This window comes from Carettochelys insculpta, chromosome 9 (assembly GCF_033958435.1).
Source record: "Carettochelys insculpta isolate YL-2023 chromosome 9, ASM3395843v1, whole genome shotgun sequence".
NCBI classification, from domain to species: Eukaryota; Metazoa; Chordata; order Testudines; family Carettochelyidae; genus Carettochelys; species Carettochelys insculpta.
This window is the reverse complement of record NC_134145.1, coordinates 45,902,652-45,917,750: the sequence shown is the minus strand read 5'-3', so window position 1 is coordinate 45,917,750 and position 15,099 is coordinate 45,902,652. Positions and strand designations below refer to the sequence as shown.

Genomic DNA, 15,099 nt, shown 5'->3' with positions numbered 1-15,099 from the left:
TGCTGTTCTTAAAGGATAATTAAAATATCCTAAGCCATCCGAATTATAACTCTCTCTAAAAAGGGCACATCATTCACAATCATAGAATCATAGAACACTAGGACCGGAAGGGGCCTCGAGAGGCCATCGAGTCCAGTCCCCTGCCCCGACGGCAGGACCGACCACTATCTACACCATCCCTGATAGACATCTATCTAATCTGTTCTTAAATATCTCCAGTGAGGGAGATTCCACAACCTCCCTTGGCAACTTATTCCAGTATTTGACCACCCTGACAGTTAGGAACTTTTTCCTAATGTCCAACCTAAACTTCCCTTGCTGCAGTTTAAGTCCATTGCCTCTTGTTGTCTCCTCAGAGGCCAAGAAGAACAAGTTTTCTCCCTCCTCCTTATGACACCCTTTAAGATATCTGAAAACCGCTATCATGTCCCCCCTCAATCTTCTTTTTTCCAAGCTAAACAAGCCCAATTCTTTCAGCCTTTCTTCATAAGTCATGTTCTCCAGACCTTTTATCATTCTAGTTGCTCTTCTCTGGACCTTCTCTAATTTCTCCACATCTTTCTTGAATTGGGGTGCCCAGAACTGGACACAATATTCCAGCTGAGGTCTAACCAGCACAGAGTAGAGCGGTAGAATGATTTCTCGTGTCTTGTTCACAACACACCTGCTAATGCATCCCAGAATCATGTTTGCTTTTTTTGCAACAGCACACACAGCATCACACTGTTGACTCATATTTAACTTGTGATCTACTAGAACCCCTAGGTCCCTTTCTGCTGTACTCCTTCCTAGACAGTCTTTTCCCATTCTGTATGTGTGACACTGATTATTCCTTCCTAAGTGCAGCACCTTACATTTATCTTTATTAAACTTCATCCTGTTTACTTCAGACCATTTCTCTAATTTATCTAGATCATTCTGAATTATGACCCTATCCTCCAAGGTAGTTGCAACCCCTCCCAGCTTGGTATCATCTGCAAACTTAATAAGCGTACTTTCTATGCCAATATCCAAATCATTAATGAAGATATTGAACAGAACTGGTCCCAAAACAGACCCCTGTGGAACCCCACTTGTTATGCTTTTCCAGCTGGATTGAGCACCATTAACAACTACTCTCTGGGTGCGATTATGCAGCCAGTTATGCACCCACCTTATTGCAGCGCGATTTAAGTTGAACTTGCCTAGTTTGTCGATAAGAATATTATGCGAGACTGTATCAAATGCTTTACTAAAGTCTAGGTATACCACATCCACTGCTTCTCCCTTATCTACGAGTCTCGTTATCGTGTCAAAAAAAGCTATCAGGTTGGTTTGACATGATTTGTTTTTTACAAAACCATGCTGGCTGTTCCCTATCACTTTACTACCTTCCAAGTGCTTGCAGATGACTTCCTTAACTACCTGCTCCATTATCTTTCCTGGCACAGAAGTAATGCTTACTGGCCTGTAATTTCCTGGGTTGTTCTTATTCTCCTTTTTATAGATGGGCACTATATTTGCCCTCTTCCAGTCTTCTGGAATCTCTCCTGTCTCCCATGACTTTCCAAAAATGAGAGCTAATGGCTCAGCTACCTCTTCTATCAACTCCTTGAGGATTCTAGGATGCATTTCATCAGGCCCTGGTGACTTGCAGACATCTAATTTTTCCAAATGGTTTTTAACTTGTTCTTTTTTTATTTCAAAAACTAACTCTACCCCTTTTCCACCAGCATTCTCTATGTCAGGCATTCCTTCAGACTTCTCTGTGAAGACCGAAACAAAGAAGTCATTAAGCATCTCTGCCATTTCCAAGTTCCCCATTACTGTTTCTCCCTCCTCACTGAGCAATGGCCCTACCCTGTCCTTGGTCTTCCTCTTGTTTCTAAGGGATGAAAGGTTGGTGGTTGCTGTCTGGGCAAGAAAATATAAAGAAGCCCCTGTGGAAGGACCGTTACTTATGGGGTAATGATACAATCAATATTACCACCACTAGGCAATAAAATACAGGTAAAGTATTCTTCTGCATGCCCCACACTTTTTTGTTATCCAGGCATTGTGTTCAGTTTATCTAGTAAAGCCTTTAGTTTGTGTCTAGAGCTAAACAACTCATCTCTAGACTTGCAAGGGTGAAGTTCAAAAATTTCCTCAATGTTTCCTTCTTCAGATACTGCGTTTGTTGCAGGATCTATTTGAACATTAGAAGTCTTGTCAAATAATTAAACCAGCCGTTTAGAACTGAAGAGCATCCAGGCATTCCCACAAAGAATCAGAATAAAATGGGGACAGTATTGGGCAAGAAAATCATTAAATATTAACATATGGAGATCAGAAAAAAGATTTTAAAGTATAGCCCAATGCCTTGACACTTTGGATATGTCCACACTGCAATTCTAAAACATTTATAATTGACTCAAGCTCAGAGGGCATTTGGGTTTGAACTGAAGCCCAGACTCTAGAACCCTGCAAGTGTCCTAAGACCTTGACTGCAGCCTGAGCCAAAATGTTTATACCACAGTTAAACAACTCTGCAGTCTGAGCCCCATGAACTCACGCCAGCTGGCACAGGCCAGCAAAGGCCTTTTAATGCAGTGTAGGCAAACTCTTTGATTCTAGTAGTAAAACCTGGCCTTTGAGGGGTAAGGAAGCTGAGGTGGCAGCCCCACTGATATATAACCTGTTTAGACACTTGACTTCCCCAATGGAGAAAGGGTTCAAAACCAGGAGAGACTGATGTCACACTCAGCTCACTATGTTTTCTGTAAAAAATAATATTTTCAAAAACTTAAAAATCTCTATATAATTAGTCTTATTTTATATCTAGACATATTCCAGGTCAAAGTACGTTCATTTTCATGATAAAATGGGAAAAATTGGACAGTCTTTTCCTTGAAGATTATTTACACTCACCCCACTCCAAATTCGCCAGGTGTAGCTTCCCTCACTGCAATCTAAATATACTAACTTTTTCTCCAAGAAGCAAACTTCTCCACTGGGCTGTGGTACACACCAGTTCTGATTCTCCTGACGCTTTGGAAGTCTGGATGGAGAATACACCAGGAAGGATTTTTACTGACTAAGGACTTTATAGATAAGGATCTTATAGACTGAGAACTTATGAGCAGCAGGACCAATAACTACAAACCTCTGTTGTCAGACTTTGTGGATTAGGACCCTCCTTTTTAGAGTGTCTCAATTCTCATTGCTTTTATCTTTGTTGAAGTCTTTTATGGAACAGCTAACAACTAGTAAGTAGAGCTTTCCTATCACACAGTGTCCCTTTCCAGATTATAAATCTAGCAGTTTGGAAAAGGACATAAGTACACGCTTAACTTAGGCTACATCTGGACTGCAGGGTTTTGTCGACAAAACAGCCATTATGTCAACAAAACCCAGGACACAGCCTGATTGCAAAGCACATACTGTCAACAGTAAATCAACGGAATGGAGAGGTTTTGTCGACACCATAGTCCATTTGCCATGAGGAAGAACTCCCCTGTCAAAAGAGATTTGTTGACAAAAGGCGGGTGTGGACATAAATGAAGGGCCTTCTGTCAACAGAAAAGGCCTCTGGGATGCCAAACAGGTGTCCCAGTGGACACCCTGTTCACAGTGATCAGCACTCTAAGGTTTCTGCCTCTGGACCCTCTTAAAGCCACAGCTGAAGGCACATTCAGCCTGCATCCTGGTGCAGTTTAGGCACTCATTGAATTGTTCCCTGCTGGGGTTCAGCTGTCTGGTATACTGCTTCATCAGCCACAGCATGAGGGGGTAGGCCACACCTCCCATGATACAGACTGGCATCTGCACATCTCTAACCTACAGCTCATGGCAGAGGATGAATGTATCCATCACCAGCTTCCAGCACAGGCTGGAATTGTGGAACATGCAGGAGGCATGCACCCTGCCTAATCACCTGATGTAAATGCCAGTGAACTGTCCACAGTGGTCAACCAGGGCCTGCAGCACCCTGGAGAAGTTGCCCTTCCTGTTAATGAACTTGGCCATGTGATGCTCCAGGGCACAGATTGAGATGTGGATCCCATCAATGGCTCTGGCACAGTTCAGGAACCCCTGGGCAGTGAATCTGGCAACAATCTGGTGAAGCTCTCCCAGATGGATTACGCTCTGCAACAGGATCAAGTTGATGACCTTCATGACTTGCAGAAGGAGACAAACTAATTTATGTGACAGGGACTGAGGGAGGGAGTACCTGGGCCCTTGAAAGGTTCCCGCCTGCCTCTCATCACCTCCCTGCTGACCTCTCCAGGAGCCCCTCCCCGGTCCCCTGTGAGGCTGCCCTCCAAGCAGCAGAGCCAAGTGAGGGTGGGATGGCATGAACAGGGCTTCTCCCCGACCCCCACTCCACCCCCTCATACACACCAACCCCCTGCCTGAGGGTCCCCCTTTAGCAGGTCCACCCTCCCACCCATGGAGGGACTGAAGCATGAAAGTGTGTTACCTCCATGAGGAGGTCCCTAATGGTGGACCTCCCCAGGTCAAACTAGTTGTAGCTATCGGGGTGGCAAGCTTCCAGAGGGTGATTGCAACCCACTTCTCAAGGGGGATGGTGGGCCACAGCTGCCTGGCATCTCCTGAGGGCAGGAGAGAGTCAGGCACGGAGTTTCAGGGAGGTGGCCTTCCGCATGTGGAAGTTCTGGAGCCACTGCTGGTCATCGCACCACTCCATGATCAGCTGGTCCCACCAGTCCAAACTCATGTAGTGCCTCCAGAATGGCCTGTCGACCTGGTGGGGGGCCGGGGGAAGAGGGCAGTTGCAAGTGTGTAGCTCCTGCCTCCAGGATGATGGTCCCAAAGATGATCTTGGGGTTGACCTTGCTGAGGAACAGGAAGGCAGCTGCCAGAAAGTGCAGCATAAGTCACAGCATATTTGTGTCAGGCCATCACAAACCCAGGGGGAGCTCGGGTGGTATGACACCCAGGGGCTATCTGTGTCACCCACAAATGCAGGGCAAGCACAGTAGATACTGTGCCTTGAAGGTGTAGGCAAGCTGTAACCAACCAGGCTTGGGTTCCCCAGAAACAAGGCTGCACACAGAAGGTGAGGGCTATATTTGGTTTATTGAAAGCACATGACACTTGCGGCGGGAGCCCCGGAGACGCCACAGTCACCAGTAGGGGAAAACCTGATGCGTCGGAGCTTCGCTCGGGGAGAGGCTCCGTAAAACGCCTTCTAACACTAGCTGATAAAGCTCAACTCATTAAGATAAGATTGCCTAAAATTGCCTATGCATTCCTTAATCACTATCGCTTGTGGCCTACTGCCAGTGTAGCCTTGAAGTTTTGGCAAGCGTGCTTTGCTTGTAGTTGTTGCCATGGCAGGGTTAGTTGTTTTGCAGCTTTTTACCTTGCACAGACTGGTCTGTTTGGAATTCTCCTGAGGATTCACAGAGGGGCCAGACTGCACTCTTGACAGTTACAATGTCTTCTTGCACCCTACACTCCTCCCTGAGACCCCTTTGTGAATTCCGAGGCTAGTAGGAATCAAGTGAGGTGGTTGATGCTCTTCTGGCAACACAGCATGCACCTGTGGAACAGACTTGACAACAGCATATGAGAGCAGTGAAAGCAAAGTTACACAAAAGGGTATAGTTTTGCAAGAGAGCAGGAGTAGCACTGACACCTATAAAGCGTGTGTCCATGAGCTGTCCCATGGCCATACTGTGGGGCAGACAAAAGGCAGAGGCATTGATGGCAGTTTGTGCCAACGTTACCCATATGTTGGAGCTGTCACTGCTACGTGGGTCCCACTCTGAAGCCGTTGCTACAGCAGTCCAGAGATACCTGTGACCCACCCCATTAAGGGGATTGGGGTCTGTACAGTAACAGGGGCAATGCCTGTGACCCGCCCAGTGTCCTGCAAAGCCCACACCACTGCTAGGATCTGCTTTTCCAGGGGGGGGTATACCCGCTTTCGGCTCTGTGGAGGGTTCGTGACCAGAAGCCGATGGGTTCTTTTCGCTCCTGCTGCCACAGAGCCCAGGACGCCACATCACAGATGATTGTTACCTCCAGTTCAAATGGTTGGCCCTGCAGCAGTGCAGTGAGGCGGGCGTGTGCCACCACCGCCTCTTTGCAGAGGTCGAAAGCTCGTTGGTGCTTCTCTGTCCACTTCCACTGGGTGGCTTTGCACACAAGCTCCTGTAAAGGATGCATAAGAAAAGCAAGGTGTGGAATAAAAGCATGCCAGAAACCGAGGAGGCCCAGAAAGGTTTGCAACTGCTGTTTAGACAAGGGTGTCGGGAAATGCCTGGATGGTATGCCACATTTTCAGCAGAATGCATTTGTCTGTACCCATCCACAGTACACCCAAGCAGACCATACTGGTGGCTGGCCCCTGCACTTTCTTGGGGTTAATAGACCACCCCCATTCCTGCAAACCTGTTACAACGGTGTCTAGGGCAGCTTGAACAGTCGGTTCATCTGGTCCCGAGATCATAACGTCATCGACATAGTGGTAGCAGGGCGTCTGGTCAGGGAGGTTCAGATGTTCCAGATCGGCGTGCACTAGCTGATGGCAGATCGTCAGGGAGTGCTTAAAGCCCTGTGGCAACACAGTAAACGTGTACTGCTTTGTTAGACACGTGAAGGCAAACTGCTCTTGACTCTCGGGATGAATGTCAATAGAGAAAAATGCATTGGCCAGGTCTATGATGGCATGCCACAGCAAGGCCGCCACAGTGGTACGCTCCAGGATGGTAACCATGTCCGGAACTACGGCCGTTAGCTCCAGGGTTACCTTATTGAGTTCTCGATAGTCCACTGTCATGAGCCACGATCCATCCGGCTTCTTCACTGGCCAGATGGGGCTGTTGAAGGTGCTCAGCGTGGGGTGAATAATCTCCGCCTGCAGCAATAGTGTCTCTGATCTCGTGCTCTCCACCAGGAATAAGGTACTGCTTGACTGACACCGGGGTCTGGGGGACCGGCAGGCGCACAGGGTCCCATTTGGGATGTCCCCCGCAGTAGGGGCTTCACAGTTCTGATTGCCTGAATGTATCGGGGGTGCCCAAAGGCAAACAGCCCATACTGTGTATCCACACACCAGCCACGCAAGACATCCATGCCAATGATGTATTCACCCAAAGGTGCAGCCAGCACAGTTGCCCGAAAGGGAGGGGCTTTCCCCAGCGTGAGGGTGACCTCCATCGAATAAGCGGTGGTCTCCGCTCCTCCGAGGCCCTGCACAACCACCGCGTGACCTGCAGTCTGGGTAGAATGCAGAATGGTCACCTTGGCTCCAGTGTGTAACAGAGCTAACACATGCTGCTCCCCTCCCCGGGGCCACTTGATGGTTACCGGGACAAATGGGCGCCAGTCCCCTGCTACCTGTCGCACAGCCACACCCCATACCACAGGGGACCTGCCTCCCCGTCACTTCCTAGGGGGAAGGGTCAAGTCGACGGGGGCACTGGGCTCTGTCCTCCCCCCAGCTCCTGTACCTTTCTGTGGTGTCTGGGTCTTGCCTGCCGTCTTGGAGGCACCCACATCCTCACTCCGCTGGGTAGGCGGCAGTTGTAACCAATGCTTGTACAAGTTTGGTGTTGGCAAACCATTGATTTCCTCATGGGGGACTCCTGCCTTCAGCAAGTCCGTCCACATGGTTCTCCGGGTCACCCGAGCATGCCCTTTCTCCTGTCCAGGGGCTCCCGCCTGATCACCTTTTCCTTTTGTGGCGCAGACCGCTTTCGCACCTACGACAGTTTCTAAGTGCATCAACATTCCAACCATGTCACCTACACTCCCGCCCGCTGCCATGACCATGGCCATAAGGGAGGCCTTCAGCTCGAGGGGGGCAAGGCGTAACAGAGTGACCTTGATGGATTTATGGACCCCTACATCGTCCGGGCCCATGTCAATGAAAGCCACAGCCCACGCCATGCCCAGCTGCTGCAGCGCACTCACCCCTTCTGGGATCGTAAGCCAGGGCCTCACCAGTGCTTCCAGTTCCCCCGGGGAGGGGTAGACCTGGTCCACCGCCACGGTCAACCAGCGGTACAGGGATGGCACTTCCATGGCGTTTCCCTGTGCATCAGTAATACCTTGCATAGTCTGCAGCGCCTGTCTGACCTGTGAATCCTGGGACAACACACCCATCTGGTGGAGTTCTGCAAGCAGCAGCAACACAGTGTTGCCTGTGTTGTCCCATACACGCACTATCCAGGCCACCAGGCCTTCCCCTGGCTCCTGCTTAAAACTCTTCACCATCTCCTGCAACTCACTTGTTTTAAATGTCCGCCAGACCTCATTGCAGCGACCTCCGTTGCCCTCAACTCCCGAATGGGGCGCACCTGTCTCGGGTCGGTTTGCACAGCCTCCCCATTCACCTCCTCCTCCTCCTCAGATGAGAAAGAGCTCCAGATGTTCCCATCCCAGGTCTCAGGGTCCCAAGTGGCTAGCGCAAGGACTGCAGGCACTTGGGCCATTGACACCAGTTCTTTCCCTAGTTTCATGCGCCGCCGATTCGCAACTCTCGCCGCCAACATCTCACAACGATGGGTTAACTCTTGCGTCCTTTCGGACTGCGAGGTAACCACCTCCTGCGCTATTGCCTGCGCATCCGCCATATTGTGACATTCCTGCTCCTTCCCCGCCAGCGCCTTCTGCAGGGGGAGAAGCTCAGCATCCAGGGCCCGGAGGGCAGTTAGGAAAAACCATGCTACCTCTCCCACTGCCCTTTTTTCCATCCCTGGCCGGTGGCTCAGCCGCAGCCGATGCAATGCCCCTTCTACCTGTACCGGCGTCACGCCTGCCACCTCCTGCAACTCCGGCCAGTCTGCCGGGGCTGCCCAACAGGCCACCATCTGCGCTACCGGCCCCCATCGCTCCGTCGAGGGCCATCCTGGTATGCACTGCAGGGACAGCGCCGGCTTCCCTGCCTCCCCTACTTTCGACCAAAAAGGCATCATACCTGGAGAACCCTGCTCACTGCACCAATTGTAACCAACCAGGCTCGGGTTCCCCAGAAACAAGGCTGCACCCAGAAGGCGAGTGCTATATTCGGTTTATTGAAAGTGCGTGACACCCGCGACAGGAGCCCTGGAGACACCAGTCACCAGTGGGGGAAAACCCAACACGTCAGAGCTTCGCTCGGGGAGAGGCTCTGTAACAGGCCTGCTAACACTAGCTGAGTGCAACTCATTAACATAAGATTGCCTAAAATTGCCTATGCATTTCTTATCACTATCTCTTGTGGCCTACTGCCAGTGTAGCCTTGAAGTTTTGGCAAGCGTGCTTTGCTTGCAGTTGTTGCCATGGCCAGGGTTAGTTGTTTTGCAGCTTTTTACCTTGCACAGACTGTTCTGTTTGGAATTCTCCTGAGGATTCACAGAGGGGTCGGACTGCACTCTCGACCATTACAAAGTCTTCTCGCACCCTACACAAGCCCATAGCAGGGGCAGGGAACTGCTGTCTGGAGAAGTCCCTTTAAGCGCATCTCCACAGGACTACAGCACCATCTCTTGTATTGAACTGGTGACCTGCAACCCTGTCTGCAATGGTTCCAGGTGGCTGTTTTGCTGACAGAGAGCGTCCCATCTGTCTGGCTGCTCTCTGTCAGGAGAGTGGATTACTCTTTTGATGCACCTTGGTGTCTGGGTGCACTCTGTCAAAAGAGGTTTTTGTCAGAAGGTATCTTCTGATAAAAGCCCCTGTCAACAGAAGTCTGCAGTCTAGACATAGTCTTAAAGTGTTATTGACAGAGCTGTACTGTGTAAGTACAAAATGTATATCCACGTCTACAAAAATGAGCCGCAGATACCTGCATTGACATCTGCGGCCATGGATATAAAGCAGATACCCACAAATTTGCATAGTACTAGATACAAAATTTGTATCTGCACCTGCACCTGCACCCATATGTCGAAAAAGGAGATATCTGCATCAACGTCAGCAGATGCAGATACTCATGGATATAAAGTAGATATCAGCAGATTTATGGGGTTCTAATTATTGACTCTGCTGAATCAGGAGTGGAAGTCTTCCAGATGGTGAAATAAACCAAACCTGTCAATGACAGAGATGTAGTCATGAGTGAAAAGTATGCAGGACACTATAATGATTAAAATGTTTGGTTTCAAAATATTATAACATTGTATAATTTCTTCTATAAACAGAACCAGGCAAAGTTAAAATTACTCAAGTACGTTTGAAATCCAATAATGCTATCCATATTCAGTGTGACGTGACAGATGTAAATGGCCCAGACAAAAAATTCCTTCTGGAATGGGAGGGAAAGAATGAAACTGAAAAAAACACATGTGCCTTTGAAAAAGAAGATCTTAATTATCTGCAAACCTACAGTTTTCAGGTAAGTTATATATTTAAAGGGAGAAAGAGTTCATTTCACCATAAAAGTATTGGTAGCTGCAATTTTTATTGTATTTTTCATGCTCTTATCAATCTTTTTCTGCTGTTGTACATTATTTTCTTAGTAGAATTAATATTATATAGTTTTAAATATTTTAAAATGTAATGATTACTGACGACAATTAGCAACTGAACTTCACAGGTTATTTTACATTTTAGACTGAGTATCATCTAACGTAAGTTTCATGATTATCAAAATTGTGAGAGACTGAAAAGTGCAAGTGTGAGTCAGAACTTTGGCAGTGCTTGATTTGTAATGGAGATGCTTGGGCTCAAAAAAACCCATAAGTGTTATTCATATAGCTTGACCTTGCATGCCCCTCACATGCAAGGTTATGTCTTGCATGCCACTGACAAAAGGTTCTGAGCCTGCAGCGCAGCATGAAACGAAGAGCAAGGGTGGAGCCTCAGCAAGCCCCAGAATAAATTAAACTCTGAATTTAGGTTGTATAGATAGCAAACGCATGCTTTTAGATTCTATATTAATTTTTCACTGTGAATTGTTGAGATACCCAAGGTCTATTCTGATATGTGTTTCACTCTTGAGTTGATTAATATGACTCAGAGATTAAAGTCCGCTCAGAACATAAGACTCTAGCCCCACCACACCAAGGAACAAACTCTTCACACCTCTTCATAGTCTCCTCACCTTTCAGAGGAACATTCTTCTTGCTGTTGAAACCATTATCTTTCCAAGCTCTCTCTTACAGATGAAGTTTTCTTTCTCCTGAATGCCCTTCTTCACTTCCATCCATCACATGCTTTCCTTCCAGTATAGGTAGGATGGAGATTCCATCCTGGCATTTTATCTTTGCAGCGTTTGTTACTCTCCTTAAATACGTACTGTATGTGTGCCACTTCTCTGGAGCATTTCCAGACCCACCTGAACTAAGAAGATACCTAGTAAGATGCTTAGAGCTTGGCTTCTTTTCAGAAACCAGGATTTGTCTATTTTCTTTACGCCTGTCCTGGCTTCCTTTTGCCTTGCTAATGAGAAGCAAATTTAGAATATGTCTATACTACAGAGTTATTCTGGAATAGTTTATTCCAGAGTTGTTATTCCAAAATAAGATTTTTCTGAGAAACCCCCAGGCTCTGAGATAGGGCCAAAATGAGGAGTTCAGTGTGTATGAAGGGGGCTGCCGGGGAGATGTGGGGTACGGATGGGGAGTCTGGGAAGGAGGTAGGGTGAAGGAGCAGGCTGGGGTTGGGGTTAGGGTCTGGAAGGGAGGGGAGTGCAGGAGCAGGCGTGGGTTGGGCTCTGGGGTCTGAGTGAGAAGCAGAGTGTAGGAGTAGTAGGGATTGAGAGTGTGGGGTCTGTATGGGAGGTGGGATGCAAGAGTGGGCTGGGATTGGGGTGCAGAGTCAGGGTGGGAAGGAGGGTGCTGGGGGGGTCTGGAAGGGAGTGGGGTACAGGAGAGGGGTAGGAGTGTAGAGAGTCAGGCAGGAGGTAGGATGCAAGATCTGAGAGGGAGGGAGTTGTAGGGTCTGGGTTGGGGGTACAGGAGTGGGATGGGAGAGAGAAGTTAAGAGAGGACAAAGGAGTTGGGTGCCTACCTGGCGCAGTGGGGTGCATGTGGTTTTGTGCAGCTCTGTGCAGGGGAGGTGCTTCCCTGCACTGCGCAGAGCCACTTGCTCCCCAGGGCCAGGTACAGCCCTTAGTCTGCATCCAGCCCTGGCTTGATTGGGCCCATGAAGCACAGGGCTCCCCACTTCTACAGTGGGAAGTGCATGGCTGGAGCACCAGTGCTGGCTCACGCTGCTTTGTGGGGGGTGGGGAGCCCCAGGCCATGCAGGCTCGATTTAGACTTTGGGCCATAGTATCCCCATCCCTGCTTTATAACAACCTGAATATTTGAAAACTTACCTTATCCCACTCAGTCTTCTCTTCTCCAGACTAAGCAAACACATCAGTCTTGCTTCAGAAGCCGTGGTTTGCAGATCTTTAATCAATTGTGATGCTCTCCTCTGGGCTTTGTCTAGTTTGTCCACATCTTCCCTGAAATGTGGTGCCCAGAATGGGATGCAGTACTGTACTCCAGCTGAACCTTATAAGTGCTGATTAGCATGGAAGAATTACTTCACATGTCTTGCTTACAACACTCCTATTGATCCACGCAAGGCATACTCATACAAGAATGAAAAGTGCTACTTCCTGCAAGAGGAAAAATTCTGTGCTGGGGCCTGGTATGAAGGCACATAGAGGATGGCATTTACTGTCAGCAACCACCAGTGTCAATTAGGATCTTATCCAATGAAATTGCTGGCTCTGCCACAGATTTTTATGGCTCCAGGCTAATTACTAAATCTCCTTATCGCACACTTTTTCTATTTGTAAAATGGGAAGAATGCTTACTTAGGATCTCATCCTATAATGTGCTGAACACTCAGCTCCCATTGAGGTCACTAGTTTCTGAGGAGTTTGAGTGCTTAATTCCTAAAGCTAGCATGAGCCTAAATTAATGAATAATGTTTATAAACGGATTTGGGCTTCTGTGATGGGAGACGCTACAGGTTTAGGTAAACCAATTATATTTTGCAAAATTAAAGCTTTGTATTACGTTGCATGAGAATGCCTTAAAATCAGACAATGCAACAGGAAATGTTGAAAGATGTAGTATTTCAAAATTAGATGTGCATATTGCTTTTTAACTCAGTGTATAAATATGAGAGAAGTTGTGCACAGGCACTCACTGAGTTATGAGGTGAACATCTGCACTGTTAGTCTGTATCTGCAAAAACAATGAAAGGTCTTGTGGCACCTTATAGACTAACAGATTTATTGGAGCATAAGCTTTCATGGGCAAAGACCCACTTCATCAGATGTAACTGATGAAGAGGGTCTTTGCCCACAAATGCTTATGCTCCAATAAATCTGTTTGTTTATAAGGTGCCCAAGACTTCTCTTTTGTGCACGTACAAATGCTCACCTGCAAGGGAACAAGCCAGAAGTGCAGATGGTGGTAAGCAGCATGAGCAAGGTCTGAAGGACTGCAGCTGACTTTTCCCTGCCTGTGAATTCAGTATGGACTCCAGCAAAACCTCAGCCCCTGCCCCACCCCAGGCATAGTACAGGCTCCAGCAGCCACCATCCCCATCGCCTAGGGAGCAGACCCTACGCAGTGGGCTCACACCTGGCGTGGGCTCAGCCCCTGCTAATCAGGAGGTGGTAAGCAGTGTGAGCTGGGCCAGAGAGCTCCAAAAGTGAAAGGGAAAATGCACTGGCTATGCCGCTGTCCTCTATCTGGAGTCCTCCAGCCTATGATCATGACCGTCACCACCTTGCAGTGAGCAGAGACTGGGCACCAAACCCTTGTGACAATGAAAGTTCTGCGATGGTGCCTGCAGGTGGCAGAGTGATGGGACTGAGAGGGGCTGGAGCAAGTCCTGAGCCCACAAGTATGGGATGGGGCAGCTGGGGAAAGGGGATGACCAAAGCTGGCACTGAGCCCATGGGCAGGGGATGCTGCTGGAGGGATGGAGGAGGCAGCTGGAGCCCATGCTAAGCCTGCAGTTGGGGCACAAGGGGCTATCAGGGTGTCGGACAGGAGGTAGCTGGAGCCTGTGCTGAGCCCATAGATGGGCAGACTGCTGGAGTGATGGGGATGGGGCTGCCCTAGCCAGTGATGAGGAGGCTGCCATGAGATGGGTCTGACTGTAGGAGCCATGGGAGAGTGGGGCTTGGCTGGGGAGTACTGGATTCAGAATGGGGCTTTAGAGTTGTATCCCAGGGCCCTAGGCTAAGGGAGCTCAAGAAGTTCTCTAGGCCACCACAGATTTTGGCAGGGTCCACTTAGCTCAGGAGCTTGGGCTACATCCATTAAAGCCTCTGTTTTCCAGAACCACTTAGCAGGGAGGTGACCTGGCTCCACATTCTGCCACTGCTCCTTCCTCAAGGGGATGGAGCTTCAAGGACTAGGATGCTCCCCCACTTCCCTCGCATGCAGGTTCAGCCCGTGCACCTCCCATTGACCAAGAATTAGGGAGAATGGGAGCTGCAGAGGGCAGTGCCTGCAGGTGATTGCAGGGCAGCAAGCAGAGCCACCTGCCTCTCCCTCCCTCCCACAGGCCTGTGCCACCAAAGGGGAGCCGTCCCAGGTAAGTACCCTATCCCCCACACCTCTGCCTCAGCTCTGAGCCCCTTCCCACATGCCATCCTGCACACAGACCCCACACTTTAACCCCACCTCCTTCCCTGAGCTCTCTCCCACACTCCAAACCCCTGAGTCCCAGCCAGGAGTTGCCTCCTGAACCCCAGATGCTTCAACCCCACCCAGAGCCCCACACCCCCAATTAGTACCATCACCCCTACCTGGCTGCAGCCCCCTGGTTCAACTCATAGCTGGCTCCAGCACTCTGAACCCCTCACTTTTAGGCCCCATGCTAGAACCTAGGGGGACCAACAAATTCTAATAGCTGCAGGCACCTAGAAGTCCCCCTCAGAATCTCCATCTACTGCTTCGTCTTCCTCTCATCAGACCTGCCTTTCCACAAGCACCAGCATTCAATGTTAAATAAAAAAAATTCATTTCTTAGTAAATTTTATTTTTTCCTCTTCTGTTTATATTTCAAAACTATTATTTTCTACTATTTATGATTGCAAGTATATACTACTTTTACTACGTTACGGATTAAATAGGCTTTTGTGGGCTAGCTTGGGAACCTAACACCCCATTTATAAAAATGCATTCCAAGTTCCAAACAACTAACTTCTAAATGGATTTTTAGAAC

At 48.7% G+C, this 15,099-nt stretch overlaps 1 protein-coding gene across 1 annotated transcript in view; it reads left to right on the top strand.

Annotated features, from left to right (window-relative positions):
* The window catches only part of PTPRC (protein tyrosine phosphatase receptor type C), a 181,575-nt gene that overhangs the window by 133,915 nt on the left and 32,561 nt on the right, over positions 1 to 15,099 (top strand). Inside the window, exon 15 of the mRNA XM_075002512.1 lies at positions 10,116 to 10,309. Within this exon, the coding sequence (XP_074858613.1) occupies positions 10,116 to 10,309 (194 nt within the window). The remainder of the gene's footprint in view (positions 1 to 10,115; positions 10,310 to 15,099) is intronic.